The 13,560-nt window shown below is 55.3% G+C and overlaps 1 protein-coding gene across 1 annotated transcript in view; it reads left to right on the forward strand.

The window, feature by feature from the left end:
* Positions 1 to 3,351: 3,351 nt before the first annotated feature.
* WNT3A (Wnt family member 3A) overlaps positions 3,352 to 13,560 on the forward strand; it is a 47,879-nt gene continuing 37,670 nt past the window's right edge. Inside the window, exon 1 of the mRNA XM_066352840.1 lies at positions 3,352 to 3,576. Within this exon, the coding sequence (XP_066208937.1) occupies positions 3,506 to 3,576 (71 nt within the window). The 5' untranslated portion in view covers positions 3,352 to 3,505. The remainder of the gene's footprint in view (positions 3,577 to 13,560) is intronic.

Genomic DNA, 13,560 nt, shown 5'->3' on the forward strand with positions numbered 1-13,560 from the left:
ACACACACACACACACACACACACACACACACACACACACACAAAATTCTTGTCCTGGATGGATAGCTTAGTTGGTTGGAGCATTATCCTAATACCCAAGGATTATGGGTCAGGGTACATAGAGGAATGAATTGATGCTTCTCTCTCTTTCTTCTCTCTCTCTAAAAAGTTAGTAAATGACTTTTTAAAAATAGTATACTTTTAACTTATGTGGGTTTTTTTTAACTACTGATTAATGCTTTTTGGACCTAATTACTTGCTAAACAATACTATCAGATATGTCATTAGCCTGGGGCACTCTGAAGAGATGACTGAGCATGGACAGAAAGTCTGGGCCCATTGCCTATGAGTGCAAGGATGCCACACCTGAGAAGCAGGTGCCCCCAAGTGACACACACACAGACGATAAGGGAAGGTTCCAGAGGGGGTAGAAGGAACACCCCCACATCGAACCTGAGACTCCCATCCTGCCTGTACTTGTTCCCTCTGAAGCATAGCCATGGCTCCCACCTCCAGACCCTGGTGGCCCACATCCTTTCTTGCCTCCCCAACTTCTTGGAAAAGAAGGAAGTTAATGATTAGGCAATATCTGAAAGCCTGGCTTTCCTCTCCCCAACACAGAAAGTACCACTGCAAAATTCCACCTGGTACCTGTCATGAAAGATTTAAATGCCACCCCAGATAGGGAGCTTACCACGCAAGAAAGCAAACTGCCCTCCCATCTGGCTTTGTGTCCACACCAGGTCCTCACCTCTTCTGACTCCCCTGACTCCAGCAGGGGCCTCTCAGAGCTCCTAAGATCAAATCTCCTTTCCCATCAGGGCCTATTCTGGAAGGAAAGCACTCTCAGAGGCCTCTGCCAGTGGTGCAAAACAAGATCTTTCCTAAGGAATCATCCACAAAGGAGGAATGCTGTGGAATCAGACCAGTGGTAAGGAAACTCCCTCTGGATGACAGCAGAGGGCGCTGCCAGGAAGGAACTCTCCTTCAGCAGCTTTGTTGGAGCCGGAGGGAGTCACACACATGGGCACTGGCCACTGCTTCAAGCGGACATGTGGAGGTTGTCCTCTCTTCCAGTTAGAGTATAGAATTTCCAGCTGAAAGTAAGGGAACACCACCCAACTGCAGTTAAACCCCTTTCTTGCACCTGCGCTCTTCTGCACACCAACCCCAGGATGACCTCGCTCCATGCTCCTGAGTTTGCAAAAAACAGACTCAACGGCTTTGATGGCTCCTGGAAAACGAGGCAAAGGAAGAGCTTGCCCTGACTGCAGCTCTCTGGACGGCTCATTATGGTGCATGTCTTCAGGGAACTCTCAGAACAGGGAGCTTCCACCTGGGAGTGGAAGGACTCAACTTTCACTCTCCCTTCCCTCTCCTCCACCTAGCAAAGCGGAGGACAGGCCTAGGAAGGAGGAAAGAGCAGCAGGGGAGCTGAAAGGGGCCTGGCAGGTAAAGAACAGGTGGGAGAGCTGAAGAGACAAGACCTACCTGCTCCCATCCCCACAAGATGGCTACCCGTGTGTGTGTGTGTGGATCCAGCAGCCTCTGGGGACTCCCCTTTGCAGTTTTAAACCCAGGCAGACAAGCAGCTGGGGAGGCAGGAGTGGAAGCTGCAGCGTGGCCCCTACCCTACTCCCATAGCCCAGGTCCCCAGTAATTTGATAATTGGGTGGAGTTTTTTCTGAGAGAGAGGGGAAGTCCAGAGGAGGACAACCCAGCTCCCTCCTGCCCACCCACCTCATTCCATAATCTGTCCCTCCTTTTCTCTGTGGGTGGGGTAGAGGGGTGGGCATGCATAGACATAACTGGATCCTAAGGCTGGCGAAGGGGAAGAGAGCTTTCCCTGAAGCACAGTGGCTCTGCTCCCTGCCAGGAAAGGGCTTCTCATGTCAGGAAAGGGTTTCTGACACAAGTCACCAGGTGACCCTGGGTCAAACGTCCATAGACTCCTCCAGCGCTCCCTTGGCAGATGATGAGGCTGCGTGCTATGGAGTGCAAGCTGCCGTTGGGCCTCCAGCCAGTGTTAAACCTGGAGAGACACAGAGGCATCCTCTGCACTGCGGCCTCTCCGTGCCCCCCCCCCCCCACTCTGCAGATGGCACTGTGCAATGAAAGGCAGCTCAGAAGACATGGGGAGCGGTAGAAAAGAGATATCTGGACCCCAGATTCCGGGGAGAACTGCGACGTAGGATTTCCAGTTGCAGCGCTGCCCCGCCCCCAGTCCCCCAACGACGGCACGACCCCGGCTTCCCTTTCCTCACAGCATCATTGAGACCGGCCAATTCCCCGTGGGCGCAGGCGGCTCGCCTGCCATTATCATGCGCGCCAGGGGAAACTGGGGGTCTCTCCTCCCCAAATAAAAGCCTTTGTGTTTCCCTGGGCTACAGACAAATATGCAGACAGCCTCACTATGAACTGCAAGCTTAGAGCTAGAGAGCTACTACTCCCTAAGACCTTGGATAAGTCACTTTCCCTTTGTGGTCTTCCCTTCCCCTTTAAGCTAAACCATAAGGCTTACAGCAAGGGTCAGAAATCACTTTTGGATGAAGAAACTGTCAGCCTCGGCAGACCCGATGGCTGGTCGGAGGTCCCTGAGCTTAGGGCGCAGCTGCTGTGCTCTGTACACCGCTTGGAAACACCAGGGACTTCAGCATTTTCTTCCTTAGTGGGATGTGGGGAGAGAGTTGGAATGTCACCACCTGTTTCCCAGTCCTAACCTTCGGGTATTTGCCTGCGCCCTAGACGCCCATCCAGCCGCAATCCCCAAGGCAGGCCGCACCCAGGCTCGCCCATCTCCATCCGTCGGGCTGCTCGGGAGCCTGGATCCCAGCGGACCAACAGGGCGCGGCTCGAGGGGCTGGCTCGGACAAACTGACCCTCCATTCTGCCTCCTGGCAAGGGGGTGAGTGGAGAGGAGCGGCAGACTGACCACAATGGGGGCAAGGAACAGAGCGCGCCACACAGCAGAGACAGGAGCAAAAGCAGGACAGCGCGCCCCACGGTGTGCGCGGGGTTCGCGGGGCTCCAAAAGCAAGAGACGGCCCTGAAACTCGGAGAGGGTGACTGCCCACCACGCTGTCCAGGGTCCGGGATGGCAGCCGATGGTCCCCGCCCCCTCCCCCCATCTGACAGCAAACCCTGAACTCTCCGCGCACCCAGCGCACCTCGCGCATCCCGCCGCCTCAGGAGGAGCCAGCGCCTCCGTTGCGCCGGCTCCCAGGGCCCCGCCCGTCCCCTGCCCGGCCCTTCCTGCCCCGCCCAGGCCAGGGCCCAGGCGGGCGCCCCCCGCGGCACTGCCCCGCCCCCGCCGTCCCGCGCCGCCTCGGGCCGGGGCCCGCCGCCCGGCCGCCTGCCCACCTGGCGCAGCGCCGCCCTGGGAGCCCGCATACCCGCGAACACCCGCGCACCCCGCTCACCCAGTGGCTGCAGGAGGGCCCGGCGCCACCGCCCACCAGCTCCCAGGGCCCCGGCCCGCTCGGCGCCCTCGCTCTACTGCCTTGCGATGGCCTCGCTCGGGTACTTCTTATTCCTCTACGGCCTGAAGCAGGCACTGGGCAGCTACCCGATCTGGTGGTGAGTGAACCTCCCTCGCGTTCGCCGCGGCCTCTGTGAGCCCCCCAGCCGCCATACCCTCGGGCAAGGCCCTCAGTGGTCTGAATCCCACTCTCTACCCCTTCGACTCCGCGGGCCACGGGTGGATTGTTTTCTTTGGCAGCCACTTTCGACCTGTTCGGGCTGGGGTTGGGATGCGGGTGGCGGAGCTTCCGGGGACATTGATCCCGGGGCCCAAAGGGGCCCCGCGCCAGACGGGGCGAACAGTGGGGCTGGGAAGATCCGGAGAGAGGGTCCGCACAGATGTCATGAACGTCTGGGCAGCCTGAGCCCAAGGGAAATCGAGAGGGCGAGCTGAGAGGGAGAGATTCTCCTTGAGGACCGTGTCTAACACACCACACACACACACACACACACACACACACACACACACACACACACACACACACACACACCTTAAAACAAAGTCGTTGAGACAAGACCGAACAGCTCGTGGCAGCGCAGTTACGTAAAGACAGCAGTGGGGACTGGCCAGGAGTGGCGGGCGCAGTGGGGCCAGCGCCAGGCCCTCCGCGCCTCCTGAGACTGGCCCGGCTACAGTGTCAGGAGAGGCCCTCTCTGCGAGCCCTCTGTCTGGACCTCGATGATAAGGAGGGGCTGCCGAGAGGTACAGAGCGAGAGAGCATCGAGAATAAGCTTTCCTGAATGAAGGGCCCTGGAACCCACCTCTGAGAAGGCTGGCGTGCTCTGTCCTCTGCCCCAGACAAGGCACATTCCTGTAAGACCGCCCTAAACCTGGCAGTGGAAGCGCAGACAAACCGAGGGAAGGATCCCGAGGGTCTGTTAGACATATGGAGGCATCTGATTAGGCAGGCCAAGCTCGCCCCAGTCTTCCTAGGGGAAAGGAGAGCGCCGAGGGGCCTGGCGCGCAGCTGGAGGAGACCCAGAGTTGGAGAGAAGCCTCCCCACACACTTGCGCGCGCTGCACGCGCACTCCCAGGAACCCTCCCCGACGGCTTTCCTGGAATTATAATAATTAAGCCGAGGGGAAGGGGGAGACCCAGGGAGCCCAAGTACATCTAATCCGATAATAATTTTTCTTTTCGAGATAGTTCAAGAGCGGGGGTACCTGGGGTGGGGACTGCGGTCCAGGCGCAGCCAGGAGGGGCGGGGCGGGGCGGGGCGGGAGGATGGCTGGGGCGGGTCCGGGGGCCTGGGAGAGGCGGCTGAGCGGCGGGGATGCGCTTAGAGGACCCCCGCGTCCCGCAACAGCGCAGCACCTGCAGCGCTGGGTGCCCTCCGTGTGCGGGCTTTAGCGGGCGCGCCTGGGACGCGGAGACACTGACGCCCGGCCCACCGTTAACGAGGGGGGGGGGGCGGGGTGCCGGAGAGCGCTTCCAGAGGGCCCCACAGCCGCCAGCTCCCGCGCAGGCTTCTAATTAGAACCGCCGCTGCATTCCTGGGCGCGGGAAGAAGCTCCTTCGCCCTCGCGCTCCTCCCATAAAGAAGGGCCCTGTCCCCAGCCTCTTGGTTACCCCACGCAATGAAGGCTTTGTCTTGTTGGCCCCGTGAGACCCTAGCCTTGCCCCCACAACGCACTTGTGTCATCCTGTTCACCTGGGCCATATGTGTTCCGTCTGAATGGGCCCTGACCCAGCCTCCTCCAGATGAACAGACGGGTTCTTTCCCCAGGGCTACCACGTGGCACCCACTCGAACAAGAGTCTAGCTAGGGCAGTCCGTGGCCTCAGAGGGTAAGGGTGCCATAAAACCCCACTTTGCTTGCACATTCCATGACTCTTCGTTTCCTGAGAAAAAAGGTGTCTGATGGACACGTTTCCCCAGGGTTCCTGGGGGATCGCCCAGGTCAGCTGGACACAGAAGGCATACTGTCTCCCCCTAGCTGCACACAGGCAGAACAGAGAGAAGGGCTCACGGAAAGACGAAAGTTTACAGGAAGGAAGAAGCTTCTATCTTCACGCCCCACCTGTCCAGCTCCCACAGGTCGCTTTTCCCTTCTCTTGCCCCCCTCCAAAGGGCCTGAGAGACTGTCCTTTTATAACTTCTAACCTTCACACCCAGCCTCCCTAATTGGCTGTTCTGCTTCACCCACCCCTCCCCAAAAGGAAGCCACTGTCTCATCACTTCTCCCCCCCACACACCCTAGCAGCTCATATACAAAAGTGAAAGTGACACAGACTTCCTCACCTGAGAAACAGCCAGGAAATAGCCCAAATCAGGAGTAATTAGGCTTTTGAAGTTAGTATGGCACTTGGTGGGAGGGTGGAGGGAGAGGAGGAGTTGGTGCCACAGGCTGTGCAACAGAGCGACCTATAGGAATTGGAAGGGCCAGATTCCTCAGGACCATCTCAGAGAGTGATACTTGAGGCCCAAACAAGGTCTCAAGGTGAAGCAGTCCTAAGACCAGAACATGGAGAGCTGTGGAGACCTCCAGGAGCAAGTATGTGTTCCTGTGTGACAGATGAAAGTGGGAACCCAGAGAAGGGATGAGGCCTGGGCACCTGACCCCATGGCCAAGCTACATTTCTATGCAATCAGAGTTAGGCAGAAAGCCCTGGGGACACAGAAGGTATCAGAGTCAAGAGGACACAGACCCTTTTGGAGAGCATCTCCCAGGGGCATGGTGTTCCTTGTTCTGCTTTGGCCTCCTTCCTTCCACTTCCCTTTTCTGGGTTGATGACACTTTGTAACACCCAAGTAGCATGCCCTGGGGACCATCTTCTGCCTCCATTGTCACCCTCCTGCCTTCTGAGTGAATCCCACATCCTACTGCCCAGGATTACTGCTCTGATTTCACCTACATGGAGAGCCTGCCCCCCTTTCCTTGTAGGGACCCCCTTCCTGCCGCCTGGTCCCTCACCAGTCTCTGCTGACCATAGGCTCCCCAGCACAGAGACCATGCCCTGTATCAGATGTCACCCCAGCTGACTCAGAGAGAGAGCAGTGTAGAGATAGAGAGAGAGCTCAGAGGCCTGGGATGGACTCCCTGCCTCTCCCTTCTCTCCTGGCCTCTTCCCCCCACCCCCTCCTCAGACCTTGCTGGTCCCCACTCTTGGGCATGCAGGCTTAAGTTAAGAGCTTGTGTCTAGCCCTCTCTCGCCTTCTGGCCCCTAAGGAAGATGCTCACCTACCCCCCACCTTCCAAAATCTTCTCTGTGATGGCCCTCTGTCACGCTGGCCCCACAAGCTCCTGGCACACAGGGTCTTCTAAGTCTGGGGGCAGGACACAGGCCTCCCTCAGTGGGCCCCACTGTTTGTGTGATGAAGGTGCATGTTGAATTCAGGAGCAGGTAGAGGAGAGTTCAGGAGGCGCTGTCCAGGATCCACAGCCTCAGAGCATGGGCAAGGAGGAGGAGGAGGAAGGGGAGAAAGAGGAAGAGGGCCGAGCAAGGCTCTGAGGCAGGGGTAGTCAACCTTTTTATACCTACTGCCCACTTTTGTATCTATGTTCATAGTAAAATTTTCTAACCGCCCACCGGTTCCACAGTAATGGTGATTTATAAAGTAGGGAAGTAACTTTACTTTATAAAATTTATAAAGCAGAGTTAAAGCATATATAATAATTACTTACCAAGTACTTTATGTCGATTTTCGCTAAGTTTGGCAGAATAAATCTTTATAAAACAACTTACTATAGTTAAATCTATCTTTTTATTTATACTTTGGTTGCTCTGCTACCGCCCACCATGAAAGCTAGAACGCCCACTAGTGGGCGGTAGCAACCAGGTTGACTACCACTGCTTTGAGGCTTCTCAGACAGGCAGGGCCCAATTAGGCAAAACTTCAGAGTTGCCCTCCCTCTATGAGCTGCACCCTATGCACCCTCCCAGGGGCATATGTCCTTCTTTTTCCTTCTGCCTGTCTCTCTATCTTTGTCTCTCTCTCTCTCTCTCTCCCTGCCCCTAAGGCTAGTGATGGTGGTAGCTAGCCTAGAAAACTAGAGAAGTTCAGACACCAGCTGAGCCCCCACTAAGTGTTGTAGGATCTTGGGGTACTGAGAACAGCATTCCCCCACAAAAACACTGACAGACATCCTTTTACTGAGGGGCAGTGTCAGAAGTGGCCATGGGTAAAGTCTATATGGTCAGAACACTGGTTCATACAACGGAGTCAGATCTTCCTCACCTTGACTCCTCACAAGCCCACTATCACACACTCACTCGCACATCCATCCCTCTGACTTAGCCATCCTAACACTTGAGTTTTTATCTGGGGCCTGGATGTGGCAGCTTCTCCCAGGATGGCTGCCCTCCATTTTGCTGGGCTCATTATCAATTTTTATGAAGTGACTTTCTGTTATATTTGCATAAAGCTGCTGGAACCCTATGTGGCAGGAGAGCAGGATGAGTACGCACAGGAGCAGTCTCAGGGAGGCTGCAAAGTGCACTTTTCACAGTGGGTCCCCTGTGTATGTCTCAAGCCTGCAGAACGAGAAGCACTGGGCCAGGTCCTGCAGGTATGACCCAGGACAGGAAAGCGGGCTGGGATGTGCCGACTGTTCATGCAAGGATCAGTTATATACAGAGGGTAACCCACAGATTGTCCGTGAAGAAATAAGAACAGAAATTGAAAACGCATGCATGAAGACATCCTGGCAGTGCCTGCACTGCCACATTTTAGGTATTTTATAATGAATTGAAAGTTAAAAACACAAAACCTCACGATGCAAGCTGTTCTCTAGCAAGTTTGCAAAGTACCTCTGTCTGCCTTGAGCAAGAAGCCCCCAGGGGAAAGCAAACCGGTGGACCCCTCTGCCCTTCTGCTCCATCACCTAGCACTGCGTTTGGGTGGGTTTTTTAAAAAGATTTTATTTATTGATTTTAGAGAGAGAGGGGAGAGAGAGAGAGAGAGAGTAAGAAAGGGATGGGGGAGGAGTGGGAAGCACCAACTAGTAGTAGCTTCTTTTTTTTTTTTTTTTTTTGGTATTTTTCTGAAGCTGGAAACAGGGAGAGACAGCCAGACAGACTCCCGCATGCGTCCAACCGGGATCCACCTGGCATGCCCACCAGGGGCGATGCTCTGCCCACCAGGGGGGATGCTCTGCCCCTCCGGGGCATCGCTTTGCCGCCACCAGAGCCACTCTAGCGCCTGGGGCAGAGGCCAAGGAGCCATCCCCAGCGCCCGGGCCATCCTTGCTCCAATGGAGCCTTGGCTGCGGGAGGGGAAGAGAGAGACAGAGAGGAAGGAGGGGAGGGGGGGTGGAGAAGCAAATGGGTGCTTCTCCTATGTGCCCTGGTCGGGAATCGAACCCGGTTCCCCCGCACGCCAGGCCGATGCTCTACCGCTGAGCCAACCGGCCAGGGCTAGTAGTAGCTTCTTGTATGTGCCTTGACCAGGCAGGCCCAGGGTTTCAAACTGGCGACCTCAGCATTCCAAGTCCACGCAGTGAATAGAATTCACTGCGCCACCGCAGTCATTTGGGTTTTTGAACCAAATGCGAGCCTTGTATTTGCCCCTTTTAAGTGTGGTTGGAGGACTAAGTGTTAGAAACCCACACTGCTGTGCTGGGTCTGAGGGGTGGGGGCCACAGGCCACAGGAAACCAGGAAATGAATTTTGGCTCGGGATAGTAAAGGCTCCCTGGAACTGAGAGCAGTACCAGAGCTGGTGCTTAGGAGGTGGTGAGCTGCCCGTCCCTGGAGGCGTGATAAAGGATAGCCTACTGTTGTGTTGACCCATGGACACTGGGGTTCAGCACTGCAGCTGGCAGTCCTTCTAATCATTTCCCTAAACTCCACCAGGTGCAGTCTGCAGTTTGGGCAGCTTGTCTGTTCAACGGCTGGGGTCAGACATACATTACATTGGGTGGATCTTGCAAAGAAGCCCCAGCACAAACTGCAGGGACAGTTCCCCTGGAGTACCCACTGGGTCTCAGGTTGTGGGGAAAAGAGACAACAGCCAGGCTGCTTGCTCCCAGTTCAGTCTGTCTTTCCCTTCATTGAACTGTCACAGGACTGTCTCTGTGTCACCGGTTATGAAATCCCATGAGGGGATTTATTCTTTCTTCCTTCTCAGCCCTCTACCGCCTGAAATGGCTGATCAGATTTTGTTGAATTAACAAATGAATAAATGAATGAATGAACTGATGGAATCTTTCCTGTTAAAAGTCAGAAGCCCTATGAGGTGGCCTGAGCTGGGGGACATGAGGACACAGCTGAGTGTTTTTACAACCCCCTGTAAGAGTTCCCTGCTCTGGGGCTGGGTGCCCATGACTCATCAGGGAGCGCTGCCTCGATCTCCCTCCAAACCTCCATAGGTGACACCCTGGAGCTCTGTCACACTTTGGCATTTCCACATTCCTTCCCAGACAAAACGTGCTGCTTGCCGCCCAGGGAAGCTGGCAAATGCTTGGCCGCAGACACATGAGCTTCTGCCCACCTGCTGGGACTTGCTCAAAGTATGTGTCAGTAATGCCTGCTGGCCCCAGGGGGTCAAGGGTGCTGAGAGGGCTACAGGCAGGGTCATGTGCTGGGCAGGAAAAGGTGGGTCCTGGGACCCCTCTGTCATTGGCCTTTCCTACATAGAAGGTACTTGAGCTCCCAGGAGGGATCTTTCTAGTGGAAGAGAGAGAACGGAGGCATTTGGCTATTCCTGGGATTCCCTTGGTCAGCAGAACCTGCATGTTCTTGAGGCTGGTCTGCACACAGGGAGGAGCCCCAGTTCATCATGGCTCTTGGACAGATACACCCAGAGGAGCAAAGCCTGCTGTCAAGCTGGGCAGCATGAACCCTCAGGATGGCCAGACCACACTTGGGGCCTCAGATCTCAGGACAGAAACCTCATTCCTCCCATGGTGAGACTCTGATCTTGGAAGACAGTGATTTCAACAGAGCAGGTGCTCTGGAGGCTTTGTGTATCATCAAGGGGGAGACAAACCAGGACCCTTCGTACCAGAAAACCCGCGGGATTGGGCAGTAGAGGCATCCAACCTCTTTGCTCCCCCAGGGCCTGGGAAGAGCTCTGTGCCCTCTCTGTGCCCTTGAAGGGCAAGAGAAGATATGCCCTTGCCATCTGGGAGAAGCTCCTCATGGCCCAGACACAGGAGGACATGCAGGAAGAGGTGGCAAGCACCAGCAGGACAAGAAGGCAGACAGCAGAGTTGGGGTTCAGGGTGCTTCCTGGAAGAGGTAGCCTGATAATGTGGGGTAGACTATGTCTGGGGCCACTCAGGTGCAGAGTACCCACTTCCCCACTGCTCCCCTCCCTCTGGGAGCCTGAGATAGAATGTGATTCACTGTCTCCTGAAACAGACAGGGAAACTGAAGTTAAAGAGAGAAAGGCAGAACAATTTAAACCAGAAAATAACAGCACAGCGAGTGCCCATACCCTGCCCCCCAAGCCAAGCCAAGCCAAGCTCCCACCCACAGAGCCTCCAGAATGCTCACAGCCAGGATTCAAAAACCCTGAGATCCTGCCGCCCATCTTGACCCACCTGGACAGTGTACAAGGCCAGCCTCTCTGACTGGGAACCTGCGCCTTCGCCAGAGCATCTTCTGTCCTCTGGCTCCACCACAAAACTATGGTAAAAGCCACATGGCAAAGGCCATCCGCCAGATTGGGTTCCAGGCGACCTGCCCCAAGCAAGACCGTCTGGTGAGGCTCCTGGCCTCTCAGCCTCATCATCTTCAACAGGAGTGAGCAAGGCGGGGAGAGAAGAGCCACCAGTGCTAGAGGTGGCCCCGCCACAGCTCAGACCAAGCCCAGGGCCACTTTGCACATGTTGTGTTCTGGCTGAAGGTGACATCTCCACCCAGAAAAAAGACAAGCCTGTCATCTCACCAACTTAACACTGTGGGTCCTTTTATAACCATCTTTCATGGTTATAAAAACTATGCAAAGCAGTTTGTGCTCTGCATTTTAAGGTTTTCCTTATCCATGAAGCATTTTCTGATCTCTGGGGCCTTCTCGGTGATGGTACTGCAGGACCGAGCCCCGTGGTGTGGGTATGCTATGTCTGACTGTTGGCCCTTCTGCAGTGGGACACACTTGCAGGGAGGGTGTCTCCAGAGCTGGGATCCAGGGCAAAGGCTCAGAGCTCAGGGGCAGAAAGAGCAACATATCTGGAGGTGCATTCAAAGTGGGACACTCTGATTTTGAGAGGCCTGTGGGACAGTGGGGTGTGATGTCCAGCTGGGCAGTTAAGATTGTAGGTCCTCTACTGGGGTATGGGCGCCTCCTGGGATGCCATCCTACACTTCAGGGTTGGCAAAGGAAGGGAAAGGCAGACATCCTCACAGGGGGAATCACATGGCCAAGGGCAGGTGGACGAAATGGGTGAAGAGAGGTCAGGCAGCAGGATGGGCAGTGCTGCCATGCCCTCGAGGTTCCCAGGCACACAGGACCACAATCCCAGGGCCCATAAGGGCAGGGCTGTCCAATCCTCTAGGTAACCATTGGCTAGAATGTCCTGCAGAGGTAACGGCCATGAGCAGGAAGGGACACATGGTATCCTTAAAGCAGGGTCAGGGCCTTGCTGTGACCTGGATTCAAAGATAGATAACCGAGTTCAGGATCTTACCGCTGATGCTCCACCTGGATACTGCCATTTCTCATGTGAGTGGCCCCTGAATCAAGCCCCTCCGATTCTCATCTGGACTGCTGTGTACCTGTGCAGCATGTGAGGGGCTCAGGAAAGGTTGGAAGATTAACCTGACACCCAGACTCCAGGTAAAAGCTCAGCACAGTCTCCGGGGGTGGATGAGGCTGAGTCCACACTGAGGCCCCTCCCAAGAGCCTCTCTCATTAGTGCTGGACAGAGACTCCAGCTTGTCTCCTCAGACTGGGGAACAGATTGTCACTTTCCTCCAGGCATTGCCTTTCCTGCCACATAATTTGTAGAACATTCTGCTGGTGCCGCCTCTTCCTGCCGGTGTCTCTGAAGGGACACGTGGGCTCAGTCCCACTGACCTGTTCATCTCTGGTTCTGGGACACTGGGCTGGAGAGAGGCACATGGCCACCCTGTAGAGATGGTTGAGGCTGGGGGGAGCAGGAGTTTATGTCTGGCCCCACTCTTGACCTGGACCAGACGCTGCCTTCCTGGGTCTAATTGAACCCACTTTCTCAAAGGTGGCATTGTATGTCTCTGGAAGTCCTGAGATCCAGAAGCAGAAACCAGAGGGGAAACCCTGGCTGCCAGACCCAAGGGTTTGGACTTGAAGAGTCGTCGGGGGTCTCCTTGCCAGCACTGTCCCTCCCCACAACATGCAAACCCCCATATACACAGACGCTCCTAACAGTCGCAATGTCAGCCCCTGGGACAGGGATGACATCTGTATTTGCACTTACCCCTGGTGACCTTCCTTCCGTTAAGAACACAGCGGCAAACTGTAGCAGTGTTGGCAGTTTCTGCGTGTCAACTGGAGAAAGCAGATACTTTCATCTTGGATGATGGTGGAGGCAGAGGTTACACAATGTCCTGGTGCTCTCAGCCCAGGCATCAGCTCAACAAAAAGCACACTCATTCCTGAATCACAACCTTGTGTTGCGGCTGCAATTGCACATCAGTCTGCTGCTTCCTCATAACGGTGTCTTCTTCTCTGGGTTTAGGATGAGTTTTACCCACCTATGCCTACACTGTGCCCACTTCTGCTCACACTCACATCCTGCATAACAGGCGCATTTGTCAGGATGGAGAGTCTGTCCTCTGTAGTGCCACTAGCCACACATGGCCAACTTCACCATTCTATCTGTGGACATCCTTTCTCTGCCCGTCTTATTTGGTGTGGCCTCTAGTCCTTGGGAGACCCTCAGAGAGGCCAGTACGTGATAACCCCAGGAAACTGAGCTCCTTACAGTCACTGCTGCAGGTGAAAGCTGTTTCCTACCCTTTGATCTACCCCCTAGTCCCAGCCCAGGGCCCCCCAGTTTCTCCTGAAAGGGTGTGGGAAGAGAGAGTTAGACTGTGGTTTCCAACTATTGATTAACTGAGGATGTCTACTTTCTCCTCAGAAATTTGGACCCTGGGTGTGTGCAGTGTGGATGCTTC

The sequence above is a fragment of the Saccopteryx leptura genome, chromosome 1 (assembly GCF_036850995.1).
Source record: "Saccopteryx leptura isolate mSacLep1 chromosome 1, mSacLep1_pri_phased_curated, whole genome shotgun sequence".
Lineage (NCBI taxonomy): Eukaryota > Metazoa > Chordata > Mammalia > Chiroptera > Emballonuridae > Saccopteryx > Saccopteryx leptura.